Genomic DNA, 24,131 nt, shown 5'->3' on the forward strand with positions numbered 1-24,131 from the left:
TGCTCTGGTTCCCATATCTTGACTTCATACTGTCTGTTCTGTCACTTGTTGTTTTACTCATTGCTTTATTTTGGAATAACTTTTATACAATGATAGGACTTCAGGTTATGTTGGTATAGCTAATACTAGAAATTTTGGAAAATAATACTGCATACTATAGACACTTCAAAGTATACCATAGCAGTTTCTCAGAAGCCTTCAGTGTACAGAATGACAGTTTTGAAAATAAGATGTGAGATTATATGGGAAGAATTAGTGCACATTGTGAATCCCCAAAGGAGAAGGAAAAATAATCACATGGACTTTTTTACCCTTACTTGAGCATGAAATCTGAGAGTATGCAAGATTGGTGCTCCATAAACACACCTCAGGAAAGGCCTTAGAAGAATGTTAGCTGTTTTCAGATAAATTGTAATTATACTTCAAAAGCTGCTTCCAAAATAGGAACTGGTGTATGTTAGTGTACTTAGCAAATATTCTTTATTCTAGGGTAATTTTTAAGCGTAACTATCTAAATTGGTAGCAACTAAATTAGCAAGATTTAAATTTTTTCTTCCATCTCAATACTTAAATATAAGACAAGACAGTAATTTATTTGAATTATGTTTTGTCATTTTGCCATCCAGGATTTTTGCACATATAGTTTGAATGATGATATCAGAGCTCAGCTTATCAAGGCATGGCAGTTCTGGATACAGGTCAGGACATGGAAGTCAACTTTGTGCTGAGGGTATATGGGGTGTATTTTATAACAGAAGAGCTTTGTGGTCTTATGGATTCAGACTAAAATGTATGTAAAAGCCACAGATATTGTTATCTTATGAGCCGATCTAATTACTTTATTGCCAAGCTTCTCATAAAAGGAAGAAGTTGTGTTAAAGTACTAGCATAGTTGTAAGGCTATGAATAAATACAATGAAGCAACTGACATTAGAACATCTAAAAAATACTTTGAGCCTTTATTTCACTTGTGGAGTAATAGACACATTTTGGCATACAGTATTTCTTATGGTGATTTTTAACCAGGGATAGAACCAGAACTTTAGGAGCAGAAGGGACATAATGTAGAGTGTCGTAACTTGCAAAATATCCTCAGTGTTATAATTTCATACTTAAAAACCACAGAGTCTGTTTTTGTAATATACATTGCATGTCCATTTAACTATGCACTACATACATACCTCATGTACCTATCATAGATGGGCCTGACTCTTGTATACTTCAGGAAATACTTCCTGAAATTGAGAGGTAAATGGAGAAATGAATGCAAACAAAGCACAAGGGAAGAAAGAACCTGTAGCTCAGCAAAATCAACTTGACTTACTTGTGTTCAGAAGAAGACTTTATTCTACTTATTGGAAATTCTCTAGAGGGAAAGAATGTTAGGTTATTATGTCTGTCAATGGAGTAACATCAGAAGACTGGGACTTTTTAGTCTCACAGGAAGAGCACTGAACTGGGTGTCTTGATTTCTTACCTCTGCCCTCCTGTGAGCAAAGTCGTTGGCTACTGTCCAAATTGGTTTAAGTTTTCCTCCCTTCCTTCCTCTTACCCTACCGCCATCTCCCTTTCCTTCCCTTTTTTGACTAATAGAGATGATACGTTCTCTTACCTTTTTATCATGAGTAGCAATGACAGACAAAAAAAAGTAAGAGTTAAGAAATTTTGAAGATCTGTAAAATGTAAAACCCTATTTTAATTATTATTTACACAGGCTGCCTAAATTATATCTTTGTGAGTTCTGTCTAAAATATATGAAAAGTAGAACTATTCTACAGCAGCACATGAAGAAATGTGGTTGGTTCCATCCTCCTGCCAATGAGATTTACCGAAAGAATAATATTTCTGTCTTTGAGGTAAGATACATGTTTAGTACTTGTCTTCTGATTAGTTCAACATCAGTGTCATCTGCATCTAATTTCCCAACTTGATTTTTTTGGGAAATGTTGTTTTATTGTTCACTCACTACCAAGTCAAATAATTGAGCTTATATAAAAAGTAGAATTAGGCCAACCCAAATGGTACCAAGTTCATAAGCTTGACTTCACAATAAATTATATGTTAGTAAAGACATCAATTGCAATATATCTTACTATTTAATGCACCACTAAAAAAGACAAAAATACTGCTAATTATAATATTTAAAGCTCCACTTGATAAAATGCCAGCCAGTTTTGCATGTTAGGATGTGAAAAAAGTACATCTTAGAATGTATGAAATAGGACATTTAAAAAATATTTCTATTAGTTAAAAAAATGAATCTTTTATAGAGATAGATTCAATAGTATTAGTAAATCTTAAATATGACCTATGCTGTCTGTGATTCTGTGTTGCTATTAATAGTGGTCTTTGATTTCTCAATCCTCAGTATTTGCCCGCTAGGTAGGCACTCTGCCACTTGCTCCATTCCACCAACCCTTCAGTTCTGTCGTTTTGAGTGCTAAGTATTAGTTGCATACTTTATATGCATTCAGTTCTGTGAATCAATACAACTCTAGAATTTCAGATTGTCTGCATCCACTCAGTCTCTTACTTGGTCTCCCCTAAGACTGTTTTAGCTCACTAGTAAAAGACCCATAAGAGTTAGGGGCATTGGGTCCGTGTTATACAATAGTGTTTCAGAATTCTCAAAAGCAAATTGCTTGTCAATTTAAGCATATATTAGGGTGTATTTTAAAAGCAGCCATATTAAGTTATTTAGATCATTGAGGAGTTCACTTAGTATGTCACACAGACTCTTGGGAGCTAATGTGGTCATCCATCAGCAAAGAGCAAGCTCCACGGGAGTGTTAGGAGCAACAGCATGTGGTGATCCTGATCTTGACCTGGTTCTTACCTAGGAAGCTGCTTGTTGCTTTTGAGTCACAGTAGTTAATGCTCCCTCATGTAATTTTATCTGGAGGTGTGCCTGATAACAGTGGGCTAGCGGTATTACTTCAGGCTGCTGGTAGAGATGTCAGTTACATTATGTTTTACCTAATAATGTTTTGTGTGTTTTTTGTGGTTCGGGGGTTTGAGCTGAGAGTGTTGTGGCTGCTAGGCAGACACTCTGCTTCAGCCACACCTCTAACCCTAACAAAGTATTTCAGAAAAGGTTACATTTAGATATTTTGTCGAATTACTTTTGAAAATGAAGATCAATTAACCTTTTTACTAAAGCCAAAAAAAAGGTGTCATTTTAAAACCAGATTGCTAACCTCCCCATTGATCTGTTTCTGCCTTGTTAAAGTACAGTATTTTATATATTTGGTTGTTTTAAAATAGCAAGTAACATCATACTGCCATTTCAAAGGATAGTTTCCAGGTTCCAGTGTGTTTTGATCACTGACAACTTCTCTTAGGCTAAACTGGTGATACCTAGAGATACTTGTAATAGATGACATATATAATCTAGAACTAAAGGGACATTCTTCTGACCACTTTTTTTCTTGTTTTTCTTCCTTCTCTAGGTTGATGGGAATGTGAGTACCATTTATTGTCAAAACCTGTGTCTCTTGGCAAAGTTGTTTCTTGACCACAAAACACTTTATTATGACGTGGAGCCATTTCTTTTTTATGTACTAACACAGAATGATGTCAAGGGCTGCCACCTTGTTGGCTACTTTTCTAAAGTAAGTATGTCGGCTTAAAATGTTTAAATTCATAAGAAATCTGGAAAAGACTTTGCTGGTTCTCAGTAAGAGACACTGCAGGCAGGATGCATTGCCTTCTCAGTGTCATGTAGCTTTTTGGAAAAGGAAATTGAAGGAGCATTCAGAAACTTACCAACTGCTAGAATGTGCTTAGTAACATTCAACAGACCATATTCTCCTAGGAATATGCACTGCTAGTAATACTCAAGAGGAAAAGTTTTTAAATGACTTCTATTCCCATGGTGATGATAGACAGAACTTGTGAAATAAACACAATCATTACCTCCCTGAGCTGTTTCTCAGCTTACTTCTTCTCTTCCTAATTTGGATTTTTAGGCATAGAAATAAGGGTAAGAAGCATTTTTATTAAAGAATATTTTTTTTCCTGCATGTTCCATTCTCTGAAGGGAAAAATAGTTTCTAGTACAACAACATAAAAGATGTATTTTTATTTAAGCAACCCCAACATAAAGTCTTAAGTGTATAAAATGGGTCAGTGGAAAGAACTAACTATATAAAAGTTTTTTGTGGACTAAAAATGATTTAAAATAGATTGAGTAATTTGTATCTGTACCCCATATTCAGGACTATTTTGGGTAAAGGAACTGCTCTGTGTTAACCATAGCAGAAAGTAAAGAAAACTTTGAAATAGTTGGTGAATGTTCTGACTTCTAGAGTGCTGCATTGATCCACCATTTGTGGCCTTGTAGATTTTTGAGGTTTAGATTCCTCCGCTGATTTTAGGATCTTAGGCATTAGCATAATGGTTTCAGTTGCAGGTGGTGTTGGGTGGCATCATTCTATTTTGTTTTTACTCTCCTGGGGTGGTTGCTTTGTGGTTAGAGGCAGTGACTTAACATTGTTCTGTTTTCTTCCACTGGGCTATTTTTTTTTCCCATTTCCTTGATGTACATTCCTGTTCCCAAAGGACCAGGGCTGTGGTTTTAGCTAGTAGTCTTTGTTTTTTAATAATTAGTATTACTATTCACTTTTACCAGCCCGTTTTAAAAGTTGGCTTTTGTTTTCTCCACCAGGAAAAGCACTGCCAACAGAAATACAACGTTTCCTGTATAATGATTCTTCCCCAGTACCAGCGTAAGGGCTATGGCAGGTTTCTCATCGATTTCAGTAAGGATTTTATTAACATACTTTCTCATTAGCGCTTCCTTCAGACCTTTGGGATATGTATATTTATACATTTTGTGGATGATGTTTTGGCTCCTGGTATCTCTTGTCATATTGTTGGACAGGCCTTTTAAAACTTAAAGCTGTAAGTCCTTTTTCTTTTGGTTGGGCACAAAATATTTTTAAATAGTAATATTAATGATAATTTTTTGTGTGATCTGTAGTAAATGCCTTTTATTTGCTACAGTTAATTTACATTGCAACTTGGTTTTATGCAGTAATACTAATTCACAGCAATACTGAAAATGTATAGCTACTTAAATTAGTGCTGATAAAAAGAATAGCACCTGCCCTTTTATGTGCATTTTTTAGTTACAGCCTTTACCTAGTGGTTAAAAATATGCAACACAACTTTATTCTAAAAAGTAGGTGACATAGGAAATAATTTGAGTTAAAAAAGATGAAAGTTCTAAAGAGGTCATTGTGGAAGTTGCATTCTATTTCACATACTGATTATCTTGCTTGAAAGTTAAGTGCATGTTTGAAGTAAATTTTATGATTGTAAAATAGTAATTTGAAGGACTATTTCCCCCCCAGCTATCCCTACATGCTATTTAAAGGTATATGTGCAAAAATAGTGAGAAATTCATTCTCATCTGAACAACTTGATTTTCCATTATACTCCTGACCAGTCTTGCTGGACATATGTGCTACTGGTTGTTTTGTACATTTTCTTGGCCTTTTTGAACAGCAATAAGGGGATAGAACTCAGATTATTTCCTTTAATCTAATATATTTCAAAATAGGCCTCATGAATGGTATATATCAAATACCATTTAATGACAAAGTTAGAGAAATTTTTTATAGTATATTTTATACTATATTTTTTATACTATATTTTTATACTATATTTATATACTATATTTATATTTTATATAGAGGTATATAGTAAAAACTATATGATTACAGTATTTATTTTAATTTACTTTTCATAATGTTTTTATCTGGTTACCATTCTTAGGCTGGTTTTAAATATATTTATTTTTTTATTTTTTTTAGTGGTACTGGGAGTTGAACTCAGGATCTTGTTCTTTTGTGCGTGTTAGGCAGTTGTGCTACCACTTCAGCCACATCCCCAGCCCTTTTTGCTTTGGTTATTTTTGAGATAGGGCCTTTTTTTATGCCGAGGTCAGCCTGGACCAAAGCTTCCTGTTGGTGCTTCCCTGCTTAGCTAGAATGACAGGTATATGCCACCTGGCCCAGCCATTGGTTAATGGGGTCTCAGACTTTTTGCCTAGACTGGCCTTGAACTCTGATTATCTTGATCATATCTCCGGTGTCTAGGGTTACAAGATTGAGTCACCGCACACATCTTAAATACTCATTAATGACAGCCTACAGCTTTCCTGCTGTCTCCATTTTTTATTCTTTTCTCTTAGAATTTATGCGTTTCTTTCTCCCCACTAGTTTGTAAAAGTTATGTAATGACCAGAGGCCAGGGTAATTCCACTATCCACTCACTGACATTCAGGCTCATGTTGACGGTCTTGGTTGACAGGAATTAGAATGATAGGCATTTGTAAGGAGCATCTTGGTTATAGTAAGAAATTCACATCAGTTTGCTCTCAGAAAGAACCGCAGTCTTACTAGGATTACACAAAAACTAAGGCATTCTTTTGTATTTCTCAATACAGAAGATCATAGTGGAGATAGTAGTCTCCCTCTAGTGGTCCAAATAAAACATGCAAGGTTTTTTTTCTCTATCCATACTATGTGGAAATAAAAAACATTGTTGCTTTAGTCTTACTAACACAACTTGTTGAAGGAAGTCCTGATTTTTAGCAACTTGAATGTTTTAACAAATTTTTATTGGCTAAGACAAAATAATATTAACCTAAAATACAATATATAAAATTGTGTAATCTCCATTGTTTTAAAGTGGTTTGTAAATTCTCCATTTTTTTGAAGGAATTTACCTTTGAAATTACTATTGCCTGTAATACTTAGATTGGTGTACAAAAGAACATCGTTTTTGTGAATCAGACTTTTTTAGGGTCTCTGACATTTGTAATATGGGGGTTTCTTTAGGTTATTTGTTATCAAAGCGCGAAGGCCAAGCAGGATCTCCCGAGAAACCATTATCAGATCTAGGTCGTCTTTCCTACATGGCCTATTGGAAAAGTGTAATATTGGAGTGCCTTTATCACCAAAATGACAAACAAATCAGTATTAAGAAGTTAAGCAAATTGACTGGAATCTGCCCTCAAGACATTACTTCCACACTCCACCATCTACGAATGCTGGACTTTCGTAGTGACCAGTGAGTATCACATCCCTTTGCACACCTTTTTAAAGGTAACTTAGGTGCACCTTTTGGGATCAGGCAGCCAGATTATTGATGAACGAGAAGTGACTAATATGAGTGGTATACTTGGTAGTGCTGAGGTAACAATTTTCTTTCTATAGTATTTGAGTTTAATGGTCTTCTTTCTAACTTTTGGACCTAAGCCACTGAATCTTCAGTTTTATTCAGTGGTAGAAATTTCACGAAGACTGAGTCTCATTTACTTACCAGTGTGTTTTTTAAGCCTTAGACCATTAGAAGACCATCATATTTCTTACAGTGTATTTATTAATTATAACTAAATATTTACCAGAATGTAAATAGGCAGCTAAATTTTAAGCTGTGTAGTAATTGAATCTTCTGTCTCCTAGTATTGGGAGCTCTTCCTCTAGAAACAATTGTCATTAAGTAAAATATGTTCATATAAATGGTACCAAGTAAAATTTATACTAAAAGGAAGGACAGAGTTCACCCTTAGATAAAGTGGTCAGGAAAAGGCTACAAAGAAACGCATCTGAGCTAAATAAATAGAGAATAGGAAAGAGCTTAGGAGAGCAGGGAAATTGCACACATGGCAAACATGAGTCGGTAAGTGGTTAGAATAACGTAATCCAGTGGTTATAGTGGAGTGAGAAGTGTGTGTCCAGCTCACATTTTTCAGCTGTCTCACATGGTAGCCAATTTCCATATTTCACCTTTCTAACAGGCTATTGTTTTAAGCATTTATCATTGTCATCTCCAGGTTTTTTCATGAATTAGATCTCTGTATTCATTTTTATGTACTTTGTTGATTGCTATAAACTTTCCTTTGGTTGTAGATTTGTGATTATCCGCCGGGAAAAACTTATCCAGGATCACATGGCAAAGCTTCAGCTGAATTTGCGAGCTGTGGATGTAGATCCAGAATGTTTACGCTGGACTCCTGTTATAGTCTCCAACTCTGTTGTCTCAGAGGAGGAAGACGAGGAGGCAGATGGAGGAGAAAGCGAAGAGCCACAGTGCCAGGAAAGAGAGTCAGAGATCAGTGTAAGGGAATGAGTAGTCTCTTTTTTTATGAAAGATGCTGTGTTTTTGGTTTTCATAAGTATTCGTCATATGTATTATATTTTACCAACAAAATAAATTCACTCTAAAATTTCAGTGGTAAAAATTTCAGGAAGACTGAGTCTCACTTACTTACCAGTGAGTATTTTAAGCCTTAGACCATTAGAAGACCGTCAGATTTCTTACAGTGCATTTATTAATTATGACTAAATATTTACCAGAATGTAAATAGGCAGCTAAATTTTAAGCTGTGTAGTAATTGAGGAATTTGAATCGAATCTAAATGATTGTTGTTGGAATGAAGATACATTTTCCTTAGAATATTAAGGAAATGCATATGATTTCAGTAGAGTACTGAAAATTTCAGTGAACTTAATGGTCTTTAAACATTGAAGGGTTGATATGGACTATATTGTTTAGTTTTCAGTATTTCTTTTTGTGTGATGCATACCTTTCTTGGGTTTTTCTTTTTTTCTTTTGAAGCATTGCTTTCATCCTTTATGCCCTCCTTTGTAAAAAAAAAAAAAAAAAACTCATGCTCCTTTTTAGTGCAGTTTAAACTAAATATTTGGAATGAGAATAATTTTAGAAATTTTCTGTCATGTTTTTTGAATGCCTCCTGTCGCCATGCTCCAGGAGCCTGTGCTTTCTTGTTTATAAATTTTTTATTTCTGAAAAATTTTGCAAACAATTTCATTTAACGTTCATAAGAGTGATTATTTTCTATTATATCAAAGGTGATATTTCATAGCATAAAGAACACAAGATCTGGAGTCTGACTGCCTAGATTTGTGCTCCCGCTTTGTCATTTATTGTTACGTGATTTGGCGTTAGTTATCTAAGGTTTTTGTGTGTGCGCCTCAGTTACCTCATTTGCAAAATGAGGGTTAATAATACTTCATACAGTTGTGAGGATTAAATAAATAATACTTATAAGGTATTTAAAACAGTGCCTGCCAACTAGGTCATATTCATGATCGCTATTAAATGATAATTTTCTTTTTAAAGCTCTGTTTCCTTTTTTGTTTTTGTTTTTGTTATTTTTCCAAGGCAGGGTCTAACTATTTAGCTTAGGCTGACCTTGAACTCCTTGTTGGCCTCCTGAGTGCTGGGATTACAGGCATTGTTACCATGTTCTGGCTTCTGTTTCCTTTTGTTATCTCAGTATTTAAAAAGGGCAGAGTAGGTAGATGTAAACAAACAGGACTAAAACTTTAACCTCTTTTTTTTTATTTTCTAAAATCAGGTAGGAAAATCTGTGTCTCGGGAGGACAAAGAACAGGATTCTTATTCTTCAATAGAAAGTGAAAAGAAACCAGAAGTTATGACTCCAGCCACTTCTACACGCTTGAACAAGCAGGTCCTTCCCCGTGATAGTCTTCCTGCAAACAGTCAGCCATCTCGGAGGGGCCGCTGGGGAAGGAAGAGCAGAAAGACCCAGGAACGTTTTGGTGATAAAGACTCTAAACTGCTCTTGGAAGAGACATCCTCAACTCCTCAGGAACAATATGGAGAATGTGAGGAAAAATCAGAAACCTCCCATGAACAATACACCGAAAGTGAAGAACAGTTGTCTGCTTCTCAGGAGCAGCCAAGCCTGGATGGGAAGCCAGACATCCCCAAGAGAAGATTAAGTGAGGGCACCGAGCTATGGCGGGGACAGCTGAAGAAAAGCCCAGAGGCTCTGAGGTGCAGATTGTCAGAAGGAAATGATAGACTACCTCTTTGTTACAGTGATGGTGACAGGACTGTCCTTAGGGGCTTCAGCGAGAGTAGTGAGGAGGAGGAAGAGCCAGAAAGTCCTCGGTCAAACTCACCACCAATACTTACCAAACCTACTTTGAAGCGAAAGGTAATACATTTCTTTATGTGTCTTTTCTTCTACAGCTTTAAAAGTAAAGTTAGAAATTCTTAGTATGTTATTCTTTTAAACTTTAAACATGAATATATTATAGCTTATCTTCTCAGGTAACATTGAAATGTGTATGACATTTTGGTTCATGCAAATTAACTTAGAAGTCGTAAGGTTATTTAAGGGCAGACATACTTTTGAGCTTGCTGGTTTGATGTTCAAATCAGGCCCAGTAAGAGATTATCAATGATAAGTAACAGCAAAACAGAGCAGTTCTAACAATGCACTACAACAGAAGTTATGTGGACGTGGTGCCTCTCTAAAAATCTCACTGTACTTTCACCCTTTTGCTTAAAGGAAGCACTTGTCCCCTCTCTTTGGCATATCTGAATGCCAGCATCACTACTCTTGTACTTTGGGGCCATTATCAAGTTTACGTGAACACAAGCTGTAGTACTGTAACAATCTTACCTGGTAGCCAGAGGGCTACTAAGCGACTAATGGGTGAATGGTATACATAGCGTGAATATACTGGACAAATGTATAACTCATGTCCAGGGCAGGAAGGAGGAAGGAGCAGGATAGCGTGAAATTTCATCACACTATTCAGAAAAGCAGTATCATTTAGAGCTTATAAATTGCATATTTCTGGACTTTTCCATTTAATATTTCCATTCAATACCACAGTGGTTAACCGTGATCACTGATACAAAAAAAAAAAAGTGAAACCACTGATAAGTGGGGAGTACTGTATGCCAGAAATCTTCCAACCTATAGTGTAAACCTTAGCCATTGGCACCAGACAGCCCAGACTAAAGTATGTCAGCTTCCTCAATGAGCTCCACTCTATAGTTACAGGTGATAGCTTTCATTCAGAGCAACAAAATTACTTTTTTCCTTAGCAGGGCCTTTAAAAAGTTTTTAAAATAAGCATTTGTCTGGTTATAGTGGTGCATGCCTATAATCCCAGCTACTTAGGAGGCAGAGATCAGGAGAATTTTGGTTTGGGACCAGTTTGGGCAAAATGTTAGTGAGCCAGGTGTGCTGGTACACTCTTGTGATCCCAGCCATGAGGGAGAATCATGGTCCAAAGCTGGCTCTGGGTAAAATCACAAGACCCTATCTGAAAAATAACTAAAGCTGGGGATGTGGCTTCACCTGCCTAGCAAGTGTGAGACCCTGAGACCAAACCCTAGTACCACCAATAAATAAAAAATAAATAAGCTTCTAAGAACACTTATCAATTTACACATTACAAATAACGTACAGAGAATTCCCATATACCACATCCAGTCCCCTATTAATAACCTTTTATATTGGTGTGGCACATTTATCATAATTAGTGATCTGTTATAGGTGCATTTATCACTAGAGTCCATACTGTATTCCGATTTCCAGTTTTCCCTAATGTCCTCCTTCTGTTCAGGATCCCACTTGGCATGCCAGTTGTCATTTAGTAGTCATGTGTCTTTAGGCTTTTTGTGTGTGTGTGTGTGTGTGACAATTTCTCAGACTTTTCCTTTCTTTTGATTGGTATGACTAATGTGTTTTTGAGAGGAAGACTGTAGAAGCAAAGTGCCATTCTGATCACATCATTTTTAAGAGTACCAGTCAACTAATTACAAGGACATTTACCATCAGTATGATTTTTCATCGTTGATGTTAACCCAGGTAGTGCTTGTCAAATGTCTCTGCTATCAACTTAGTCCTTTTTTTCCTTTTCCATGCTGCAATGGAAGAAAGTCACTGTGCAGAGCCCATGCTCAAGATATGTATGGATGGTTATCCTAAGAGCAAAGCATCTGCATAATTACTGGTTTGGGAGATTTGTCTGTTCTTCCTGCCTGTTGATTTGTTTGTATCAGTATGGACCTGATACTTCAGTTTACAATGCAACTTTTTACATTGTTGCTCAGAGTGTTCCAGCATTGGATACCTAGAGCTTTTTCAGCTTCATTCCTACGTCATACGTTAACCTCATCATTTGGGGGTTCTGTTTGTTTTGAGCACTTCAAGATGCTTCAGGTTTATCTTATATATTTCCTACCTCAGTCCTAGAATCAGCCATTTCTCTAAGGAGCAGGGCCATTTTTAATTTGAAAATTGTATTCTCAGGACTAGTAGATTTGAAGTAACTTCTATTCATTGCATTATCATGAAAAATTTGTATGTTTGTCATCCTAGGGCTTATGTTGTGTTCTTTTTGTTGTTTTTTGTTTCCTTTTTTTTTTTGGCAGCACTGGAGTTGAAACTCAGGGCCTCACACTTGCTAGGCAGGCACTTATACCACTTGAGCCACTCTGCTGGCCCCAATGTTGTATATATATATAGTGTAAAACAAATATGCTGTTTCCTTTTATAAAAAAAGAATATTGTAACAGCCAATGAGATCATGTGCAAAGTACTTTGACATTCTTGAAGAAATTCACTGTGACTCAAAAGACTATTTGACAGTGATTTATACAAGTCTTACAACCTTTCTAGCCTCTATAAAATGAAAGGATTAGATTAAATCATCTCTGTTACTGGTGATATCATTCCATTAATTTAAGATACTAAGTCAACTCAGTCCACAGATGTGCCAAATGTACCACATTTCACTAACACCAAGTAAATACATCTCGGTTCTCTATCTCTATACTCCACTGTAACTTTTTATAGATAGTTCATGAAAATGGTGTACAACCTTTTTGAGCTGCGAACTTTTATGGTAGTGTATGACAAATGTTTTTATTTCTCTTTGCTCTTAAGGAGAAGGGAAGTTAAGGGACTAGCATCTAGGTCATTTCAGTATTGAAGTAGGTAACTCTTTAGGGTGTTAAATTTAACCAACTTGTAATAAGGTATTTATATAGCTGCCCTTTGCATGTGCCTGCCTATTCTTTCACAAAATTGTATTAAAAAAAAAAAAAAAACAAAGCCAGTGTCTTTCTATCCTTAATACTTTGTGTGTAGTATCTTGTAGTATTTTGAAATAATATTCAAAATATCTTTGGTAAACAGCATCCCATTTTAGATGTGCTAACAATTAAGTTTTAAATCTTTTTCATGTTATTAGTAGAAAAGATAGGATTCACTACTATAAATAAAATACTTGCATTCTTTATTAAATAGAAACCAATTCTTCACCGAAGAAGAAGAGTCCGCAAGCGCAAACATCACAATAGCAGTGTAGTTACAGAAACTATTTCTGAGACCACAGAGGTGTTGGATGAACCCTTTGAAGACTCAGACTCTGAGAGACCAATGCCAAGATTAGAACCCACATTTGAGCTTGATGAAGAAGAAGAGGAAGAAGATGAAAATGAACTCTTCCATGGAGGATACTTCCATCGCTTGTCCTCACAGGATGTTCTCAGGTGTCGATCCTCTTCTAAGAGGAAGTCTAAAGCTGAAGAGGAAGATGATGAGTCAGATGATGCTGATGGTATGTTTTACAAAACTGTTAATTATTGTACTTCTATTATCTTTAAATACAGAACAGCAATAGCTACATAGCTTCAACAAAAGGTTGAAAATGAACACGACCCACTAAGCCAGAAAAGGAAGGTTTGGCAATCTCTAAAAGTTATATCAAGTATATCTGTGTTTCTTTTTGCACTTAGTTTTCTTCTTTAATTCAAGTCCTATTTTTTGCCTCTGCAGAAAATACCTTACAGTTAGGAAACTTCTTTTTTACCTAATCTGCCTAATCATTTTTTTTTTTTTTTTAGAGCAGCACTGGGGCTTGAATTCAGGGCCTCACACTTGCTAGGCAGGCACGCTTACACTTGAGCCACTCCATCACCCCCTACTCCTTTTTTGGCATTTATCTGAATCCTTAGTTAATGGGTGAACTGGACTTGGCATTGGATGGAAAGATAGACTAACCATTTACCAGAATGTGTATTCTCTGGACTTAGTTTGTTTTGCTCATTGCTGTTTGCTGAGTCCTTAAGATAGGTACTCAGTAAATATTTTTAAAAGAATGAACACTAAGAAGACACCTCTTTATTAAGACAACATTCATGTGGGTTGGAATTTGCTTCACACTTCCTGACTAGCAGTACATTTCTTTTTGTTGTTTTGTCTTTTGAGATAGAATCTCACTGTGTAACCCAGGCTGGTCTTGAACTCTAAATTCTCCTGCTTCAGCCTCCCCAGTGCCAGGATTAGAGGTAGTACAACTGGTAATACATTTGTAATAAGTGGTAACAATAACTCAAAATAAGTTAAATTTTATGATATAGCTAAAAATCCAATTACTTTCTTTCAAAAATAGCCTTGTTTTCATTTCTTTACAAAGACACTAGGGCTTAGAATGTAAGCTACTCAGAAAGTAGGCTTTTGCATCCTAGCCTACACTTTTTGCCATTGTCATGCTATCTACATCTCCATTGTCTGCTGCCTGCCTTGCACAGGCTCAAACTGAGCTTATTTACTTATTTTTTTTTACTTTGCCTGGGTGACATTGAAAAAATCCAGTTGTCCACCCTTGCTACATAAATCTTTGCCTTAATTAATTGAACTTTTACGCTACTTTTTTTTTTTTCAATACTAGAGTTTGAACTCAGGACCTCACTTGAGCCACAAACCCTTTTTGTTTTAGATTTTTTTTTTTAAGATAGCTTTTTGTGCCCAAGATCTTACTATCTGTTGCCTCCCAAATAGCTGAGGGTTATGCATGCACCACTATACCTGACTTTTTTTTTTGGTGGGACTGGGGTTTGAACTCAGGGCTTCACACTTGCAAAACTGGTACTCTACCACTTTAGCCACACCTCCAGTCCATTTTGCTCTGGTTATTTTGGAGATGGGGTCTTCTGAACTGTTTGCCTGGGCTGACCTCAAACTGTGATCCTCCTTATCTCAGCCTTCCAAGTAGTTAAGATTACAGGTGTGTGAACCACCAACTGTCTGATCTTTATTCTACCTTTTTTTTTCCCCTTTACTTTTAAAATCTTTTTTTTTTTTTTTTTTTTTTTTTTGGAGGGGGGTGCACAGTACTAGGGATTGAACTCAGGGCTTCACATTTGCTAGGCAGGTACTCTACAGCTTGAGTCACTCCCCCAGCCCTTTTTGCATTGGTTAATTTTGAGAGATAGGATATTTCTTTATGCACAGACCACAGTCCTCCTAGTTGTGCTTCCCCACATAGTTGGGATGACAGGCAGATTCACCATGCCCCATCATTGGTTGAGATGGGTCTCAAGAACTTTTTGCTCAAGCTGGCCTCGTACCACAATCCTGTGGATATCTGACTACCAAGTAGCTAGGATTATAGACTAGAGCCACTGCAATCTGTCACTTTTAAAACCTTGATTTCAAATCTAGTAGATAAGACTTGCATTTTTTTCCTCTTTTTGTTTTTAAGACAGCATTGCAACCCAGGTTGATCTTGAACTTGTGATCTTCCTGCCTTAGCCTCCTGTGTGCTGAGATTACAGAGACATGCCTCCATTCTTAGCTGTTTTCTTCATTCTTATTTAACGAGTACTTTTCATGCGGTAATGAGATAACTGAATTCTTTACTTTATTGTGAATGATTGACCAGAGTTTTACTCATGATATATTTTGAGATGTATAACTAGGAACCTAAAAATGCAAATTTGGTGATTTGGATCACTGCATTCAACAGTAGTGTCCCATGTTTCAGTTCCTGTCAGCTGGTACAATTTTTTCTGATATAGCCATTGCCTTTGTGTACTCTGAAGTTACTACCACTAACTCTGCCTTTGTAATTCCCCTCCCAAACCCCTGTTTTGTTCTTGGTGTTTTTAACCTGTAAAAACTAACAGGGACTGAAGATGTCCTTAGTGCTACTGAACTGGGCACTAAAGAATGGTTAAGATAAGTTTTATGTTAGGTATATATCACCACAATTTAGAAAAAATAATGCTTATATCAAATTAATTTCTACTATACGATTACTGGTGCTTCAACTTTTTCTTATTTGCTTCAGACTAAACATCCACTTGTCTAAGACTGAATAACTTGCAGCTATTTCCATGTAAACACAACTTTAATTGAATCATTGTGGGCTGGGGGGGCATGGCTCAAGTGATAGAGCACCTGCCTAGTAAACACAAGGCCCTGAGTTCAAACCCTAGTACTCCCCCTCCAAAAAAAGTTATGAACAATTAATTGTTTATATAGGACAGATCAGTCATGGTCTGCAGGAATTAGCTATGATACTACCTGAAGTAATGATTTTCTGCAAGCTAAGAAACTAGAGATAACATAAGTTGCAAACAGGAAAAAAAAAGGCTGATGGGTGACTTACATGGTTATGCTATAAATATAAGGACAACTTGATAAGAGTACTACTTACAACTTGTTATTTGTATGTTTTAATGTTTATTTCCATTTTGTAGACAATGAAGTGGAAACTCAAGGTAACTTCCCAAAGCTATACAGTTTGGATACACTTGAACTGGTTTTAACTAGTGTATAGTGTTTGCCAGGGTGCTTTCATTATTCTTCCAATTCACTGTGTGGCTTTAGAAGATGTCGTTAATTAGCTTTATCCTTTAGATTATGAAAATAATCAAGAAGCACTTAATAAAGTGATAGTTAATAAAATCATTTCTATTGTACATGCTGGTCTCAAAAAAAAAAAAAACCTACTAGAATTGTAAGATCTTGTAACCTATCTTTATTTTTTTTTAATCCCTTCTGTATAGACACTCCTATCCTAAAGCCAGTGTCACTGTTACGAAAATGTGATATGAACAGTTCTTCACTGGAGCCAGATACATCAACACCTATGAAAAAGAAAAAGGGATGGCCCAAAGGCAAAAGCCGCAAACCAATTCACTGGAAGAAGAGACCTGGACGAAAACCAGGATTTAAGTTAAATCAGGAAATCACAGCCGTTTCTACTCAAGAATGCATTGTTGAGCCCATTGTCCCCATTCCTAAACCTGGACGTAAACCCAGATCCCAAGAGAATGAAGAAACCATCGACTCAAAAGAGGACTTCCTCTCATCAGAGGAAAGGAAGGAGGAAGAGATGCATGTGGAAGCAGACGAAGTTGAAGAGGGAGAGGACGAGGACACAACTGGCAGTGAAGTTAGAGCCACTTCTCCAGTGGGCAGCAGCAACAGCCCTGAGGCTGAAACAAAAGAACCAGAGGCAGAGGAGGAGGAAGAAAAGCCTCATGGCGTCTTAGAAGAGCAGAGGCAGTCAGAAGAAGAGCCACAAGAGCTGGAAGAGCAGGAGCAAGAGGAAGAAGATGACGTGACTGTAGAGACAAACCAGAATGAAGACCATGATGCAGATGATGAAGATGATGGCCACCTGGAATCTGCAAAGAAAAAGGAGCCAGAAGAGCAACCCATTGGAGAAGATGTCAAGGAGGAGCCTGGCAGTCAGGAGTCTTTTTTAGATACTAACATGCAGAACAGTATGGAGAATATAAAGGATAAAGATGAAACAGAACCAGATTCTGAAGAGGAGCAGCCTTCCCATGAGACATCTGTGGTATCAGAGCATATGCCAGGGTCTGAGGATGATCACGAAGAAGATTCAAACACTAAGGAAGAATTAATTGAATTAAAAGAGGAAGAAGAGATTCCTCACAGTGAACTTGATCTGGAAACTGTACAAGCAGTGCAGTCTTTGACTCAAGAAGAAAGCAATGAGCATGAGGGAGCCTACCAGGACTGTGAAGAAACTCTTGCGGCTTGTCAGACCCTGCAGAGTTACACTCAGGCCGATGATGACCCTCCGATGTCAATGGTTGAAGACTGCCATGCTTCAGAACACAATAGCCCAATATCTTCAGTTCAGTCCCATCCCAGCCAGTCTGTCCGTTCGGTTAGCAGTCCCACCGTGCCTGCCCTGGAGAATGGCTATACACAGATCAGCCCAGAACAAGGATCCCTGTCCGCACCCTCTATGCAGAACATGGAGACCAGCCCCATGATGGATGTGCCTTCCGTATCAGACCACTCTCAGCAGGTGGTAGACAGTGGCTTCAGTGATCTGGGCAGCATCGAGAGCACCACAGAGAACTACGAGAACCCAAGCAGCTATGATTCCACAATGGGCAGCAGCATCTGTGGGAATAACTCCTCTCAGAGCAGCTGCTCTTACGGTGGGTTGTCGTCCTCCAGCAGTCTCACCCAGAACAGTTGTGTTGTCACTCAGCAAATGGCGAACATGGGCAGCAGCTGCAGTATGATGCAGCAGAGCACTGTCCAGTCTGCTACCAACTGCAATATCAAGTCACCTCAGAGCTGTGTGGTGGAGAGGCCTCCCAGTAACCAGCAGCCACCACCGCCACCACCACAACAGCCGCAGCCCCAGCCCCAGCAGCAGCAGCAGCAGCCAGCACCACAGCCTCCCCCACCCCAGCCGCAGCCACCACCACAGCAGCCGCCACAGCCACAGCCACAGCCACAGCAGCCTCAGCCCCCACCCCCGCCCCAGCAGCAGCCCCCACTGTCACAGTGTAGCATGAATAACACCTTCACTCCAGCGCCTATGATTATGGAGATCCCAGAATCTGGGAGCACGGGGAACATAAGTATCTATGAGAGGATTCCAGGGGACTTTGGCGCTGGCAGTTACTCTCAACCATCAGCCACCTTCAGTTTAGCCAAGTTGCAGCAGCTGACCAACACCATTATGGAGCCTCATGCCATGCCTTATAGCCATTCTCCTGCTGTGACTTCCTATGCAACCAGTGTGTCTTTGTCTAATACAGGACTGGCTCAGCTAGCTTCATCTCATCCCTTAGCTGGGACCCCTCAAGCACAAGCCACCATGACACCGCCCCCCAACTTGGCATCCACCACCATGAACCTCACATCACCTCTGCTACAGTGCAACATGTCTGCCACCAACATCGGTATTCCTCACACTCAGAGGTTGCAAGGGCAGATGCCAGTCAAGGGGCACATCTCCATCCGCTCCAAGTCTGCACCACTGCCCTCTGCAGCTGCGCACCAGCAGCAGCTGTATGGCCGTAGCCCGCCAGCAGTTGCCATGCAGGCTGGTCCTCGCGCATTGGCTGTTCAGCGCGGCATGAACATGGGGGTTAATTTAATGCCAACTCCTGCCTATAATGTCAATTCCATGAATATGAACACCTTGAATGCCATGAACAGCTATCGAATGACACAGCCCATGATGAACAGCAGTTACCACAGTAACCCTGCCTACATGAACCAGACAGCACAGTATCCTATGCAGATGCAGATGGGAATGATGGGGAGCCAGGCCTATACCCAGCAGCCTATGCAGCCAAACCCTCATGGAAACATGATGTACACTGGCCCCTCCCATCACAGCTACATGAATGCTGCTGGTGTGCCCAAGCAGTCACTCAATGGACCTTACATGAGAAGATGAGCAAGATGAACTTGCAGTTAAAAACTTAAATATATATAATAAAGGAACCTTTTATACTGACAAACCAGAGAAAAATGGACCTTTTTTCCAGTTAAAATATTGCTGTAGACTTAGAGGAATTTTTCTTTGGTTTATTTTATCTTTTAGAAAACCTGATCTCTTCTTTTGGGTTCAGTTTTGTTCTGGGCTTTGGTTTTCTTCACAATCTTGAACATTTTACAGTAGAACTCATCTAAAAATGGATTTGGGGATAGGGGAAACATGCACAAAATCTTTTCATAATTAAAAAGAGCCTTACTTTCTTTACATACCACGTGGACAGAATTTATGTAAAGTGAATTTATTTTATTTTAAAATGTATGTTTCCCCTCCACTGTTTGCAGCTCCCAATGTTGTCATTTTTAAATGTTTTATATACATCTCGAGGGTCAACCAGACCCTTTCCTCCAAACCCAGCCTTTCATTTCCTACTTCATTCCAGCAGGAGGCACTTAGGGGAGACTCGGACGGGGACATGGAGAACAACCCAAGCTCCTTAAACTTATTCTTATTGTTAATATTATTATTATAATTATTATTATTATTATTAATAAAGTGAGGCAGGAAGTGCTTCTCCTTTTAAAATCTCCTCCACTCCCTATATACACACAGACACACACACACAGACACACACACATACACCTCTTAAAACCTTTCCCCAAGAATATTTCTTTATGGGCAGACTTCATTGAAATCTTTGATTTTCTTGAATCAAGTGTGATATAATCCTTTTTTTTTTTTTAATATTCCCACTCAGCACTCAGAGACACAAAAATACTGTAAGTCTCACTTAACAGCAGAATCTCAGAGGAAAGCTATTTGCAATCCTAATCTAGCCTTTGGAGGGATAGAGATGGTCAATTTACAATCAAGAAGAGGAAGTGAACCTCTTGTTTTTTTACCACCTGGTGAATCAGCCATAACATGCATATTCCACCTGGCCTCTTGTTTTTAGTATGTACTTTGAAATGCTAACTAAGGGTCTTGATTTTTGAGCCTTTAACTCTGATAAATCTAAAAAGAGCAGTCCCCAGTGATTTTGCCTCTCACATTCTTTCATATAGTGTTGGTGGATGACTGTGTTTCAGTGGTTTGGAAAATGCCTGACAAAGCTTTGACCTGTTGATCTTACACTGGAGAGGTGACACAGAATGTTTCCGGAGGGAGACTGTGGTGTGAGTTTTATAGCTACTTAAATGACCCATACCTCTAGTTTTCGTTTGTCTTGAGATCCTGAGTTCACCCCTGTGAATCAGAGTGCACCAGCCCCTCTCCTGCAAGTGGCTAATGAGGAGGGAGAGATCCACCACCAGCAGAATAGGGCAATCTGGACAGCACGACTTGAGCAGGTCCATATATTACTCCCAATCCAGTCTCTTTTTTTCTCTTGTGCAACCAGTTCGCCCATTCTCTTCCTATTACTTGCTCCAGGGATAGGTAAAAAAATTATATATATATATATATATTCCATCATTAGAAGATGGAAACTATTATACCACTTGGTATGTGCAGTCAAATATCCAAAAGGGGGAAGTACTGCTTAAAGAAATAACCTGTAAGCATAAATTCTCCTTTATTTGTACATTTTATATAAATAAATTTTTAAAGTACTAATTAGGCATTAAATTTTCAAATGCACAGGTTTGTTGGTTTTTTTATACACTTTAATTGACTTTTTCAATTAAGTGTGTTAGATAGAAAAAGACAATTCCACACCTTACCACTATCAACTCTGAGCGTGTTGCAAGGCTGTGTAGGACCCGGTTTCTCTGTATATACTATTCCAGTTCCCAGTCATCTCTGTAGAAAGTGCACTGTGCTGCCCTCTCCCTACATCTTCAGCTGTGTCATTGCTTCCTGGATGGGATGGGGCAGGGATGGGTGGGGAGGGGGAGGGAGGTCTCTTGGGAGGAGGGTGGGTCAAGGCAGAAGAAGCTGTTGAAATGAGGGCCGTGAATTCACTTTCTGTTTGTTTGCGGTTGTGTTTGGTTTGTTTGTTTCTTTTAAAAAAAAAAAATCAATCGGGCAGCTCCCTTTTCCACAGCCTCTTTGTGACTGTAGAACTATTGTAGAAAAATACGTTCTTTTCTATATTATAAAAGAAATTATCCAACACAGTAATATTGGTACCTGTCATTTTTTCACTTCTGTTTTAAATAAAATGTATTTTTAGCAAGATAACTTGGGTAATCTTCTAAAAAAGAAATTTAAAAACTCACTGTTAGTGACTTTGATGCCTTTTAAAATAAGAGCTTTTTCATTTCATTCCATCTTTAAAATTTTTTATCTTTGTTGTAGAATATTAAAAACTATTTTAAGAAAAATAAAAATTCTCTTTAAAGAGATCTCTAGAGTGTGTGAATAGAGCTCCAGATGCCTCTAAAAGCCGCATGTACAAATGAAGCTAAGTCTATTCCTGTGTTTATATTTGCTTTTCCTGTTTTGTAACCTCTTTGTACTTTGTTCCTGGTGACTTGTAAGCTAAGGGGAAGGGGTGCCTAGATGCCTTTGTATTTCTCCATGTCATGCGCTCCTGGCCAGTTGGCCTCCCTTCCTCTCCTTGTATGTAATATCTTTTTTTTCCCCTTTCTAGCAAGTACTTTCAAAAGAACTCTCTGTACATTTTAACATAAAAAAATAAATTATGTTGAGCCATTTTGGATGTCTGTCTTGCTTGTGGAATTTTTCTCCCTTCCAAATACCTCAGACTCCAGTTCTTTTATCACACACAAAATCCTGTAAATATTAGCCTTTTTTATATTCCTTTTTATTATAGCAAGTACAAGTTCATGACCCTTGCTTTGAAATTTCAGTTTTCATATGTATGTTTAAGGGCCCAACAAAAAGGATGGTTTTTTTCTTTTTCTTAAGAAAATATAATAACTTGACTTTGGATTCTGTAGGGAAATCCACATTGGAAAACCTAAAGGGATTATAATTCATCCTCCCAAAGAAAATAAGCAAAGTTACAATAACAAGTAGCTCTTAAGTTTTGAATAAATAAGAATAATTTTATTAATCTTTTTAATAATATAACAACATTTTCTTTTGTGTGGTACTAGGGCTTGAACTCAGGGCCTCATGTTTGCTAGGCAGGCACTTTACCTAAAGTTAAGCCACTCCACCAGCCCTTTTTTGTGTTGGGTATTTTTGAGGTGGGATCTTGCAAGCTGTTTGGCCTGGCTGGCCTCAAACTATGTCAGTCACTAGCACTCAGCCTTAACTCAGTATTTTTAAAGGAAAGAATTGAGTGTTTTTCACTTAGTTTAAAGAAATCCAGGTCCTAAACATTGATGACAGTTTTTGGGGAAGTAGGGGTTCTCTCAGTTATTGTGCTTGCCTCTCATAGTTTAGAATTTTGGATGAGGCAGATTCCAGAAAATTAGACTTCACTTTGGGAAATTGGCCTTGGTTTCCAGTGGTAGAAGGATGAAGCAAATATAAGTGTTAGTGGCTACCACACTTTACCTGCTCTTTCATACCAAGGTTAGCAGTTTAGGAAGTATACATGACATTATCCATAGCAGATATTTGTTCTAAAACTCATGCCATTACGGTTTAGATAGCACAGTCATCCCATCTCTAGAAAATAAATGACTTGTTCCCCCTTGGTTTCTTCATTGGCTTAAATAGCCATGATTTGCAATTATTTGTTGGTTGTCTCAAAAACATACTTCTTGCCTTTGCTGCTGCAAAGTACCTGCTTTAAGTGAATTCATCATAAAACAATTCTGATTTTTCTACAAAAGAGATAATGTAACCAAAGACTTTTTTTAGCACACCCCTCACTATATATTATCTTTAAATGCCATCTGAACTATCCTGTTTCTACCCAACTTACAAGTTATCTCTGAGTTGGGAAGGTGTTTCCCATTTCTTCACTATTCAGAAGGTAGACATAGGAAAATATCACACTTGATTACTATGTGAATTGCTGAGGGTCCTGGTTTACCAATATTGCTGTCATGTGTTCAGCAACTGGAATACTAGGAATCATTCTTCCAAAGTCTGGGCATCTCGGCTGATGCCTGCTCCCTTTGTCGCATGGTGACAACTGTATTTATTGACTGAGTGCCAGGGCTTTGCCAGGCTGACAGTGCTAGCTCATTAGGTGAGAATTATTTCAGATTCTCCAAATTATAGTTTGGACAGTGTGTGGTGACTTTGTCATACTCTTTCTTCTAGTCTTTTCGTAATATAAAAGGTGTGGATTGATGAGGCCTGTAATTTCAAGAATAGTGAAAGGAGAAACAAGAACAAAATAGCAAATGGGAATAAAAGAGCTCTACTTTATATCCTTGGTTTGACTTTCAAGAAATCTAAAAACTCATGTGAAACATTTCTGAAAACAAAAGACCATCTAGAACATTTTTAATATCAGCAAATGTTCAGAGCATGGTTATCCAAGCTGACGAGTCCCAGAGCTAACCCTAACTGGTTTGTTGGTGTCTCTTAAGGGACAGGATGGGTTTGTTATGTAAGGTGGTGTGGTTACATAATGCAGACAATACCTTGATGGAAATTCCTTGCTGTCTTAATAAGGAGCCGAAACACTGGTACACAGAGAACATAACACACAAAAAAAGGTGACAGCTGTAATTTTTACCTGACAGAGGGAAAGCCCATGGTACCATAGGCTCTTTGAGATCTTTTAAAACACTACTGAGGTCATGGTGACCTCTTTTCCTGTGGCCAATAGGAATACACTTTCTGAGTGAAATACACCAATGGAAAAAGCTCCTCTAACATTTACCTCTT

General features: G+C 37.9%; 1 protein-coding gene across 3 annotated transcripts in view; it reads left to right on the forward strand.

Moving 5' to 3' along the window:
• Positions 1–22,035, forward strand: part of Kat6a (lysine acetyltransferase 6A) — a 105,236-nt gene extending 83,201 nt beyond the window's left edge. For all 3 annotated transcript variants that reach the window (XM_074054592.1, XM_074054593.1, XM_020153856.2), the window contains 8 exons: positions 1,715–1,856; positions 3,450–3,611; positions 4,667–4,760; positions 6,846–7,077; positions 7,920–8,127; positions 9,392–9,997; positions 13,112–13,424; positions 16,660–22,035. In XM_074054592.1, the coding sequence (XP_073910693.1) occupies positions 1,715–1,856; positions 3,450–3,611; positions 4,667–4,760; positions 6,846–7,077; positions 7,920–8,127; positions 9,392–9,997; positions 13,112–13,424; positions 16,660–19,334 (4,432 nt within the window). In that variant the 3' untranslated portion in view covers positions 19,335–22,035. The remainder of the gene's footprint in view (positions 1–1,714; positions 1,857–3,449; positions 3,612–4,666; positions 4,761–6,845; positions 7,078–7,919; positions 8,128–9,391; positions 9,998–13,111; positions 13,425–16,659) is intronic.
• Positions 22,036–24,131: the final 2,096 nt, after the last annotated feature.

The sequence above is a fragment of the Castor canadensis genome, chromosome 14 (assembly GCF_047511655.1).
Source record: "Castor canadensis chromosome 14, mCasCan1.hap1v2, whole genome shotgun sequence".
Taxonomy (NCBI): domain Eukaryota; kingdom Metazoa; phylum Chordata; class Mammalia; order Rodentia; family Castoridae; genus Castor; species Castor canadensis.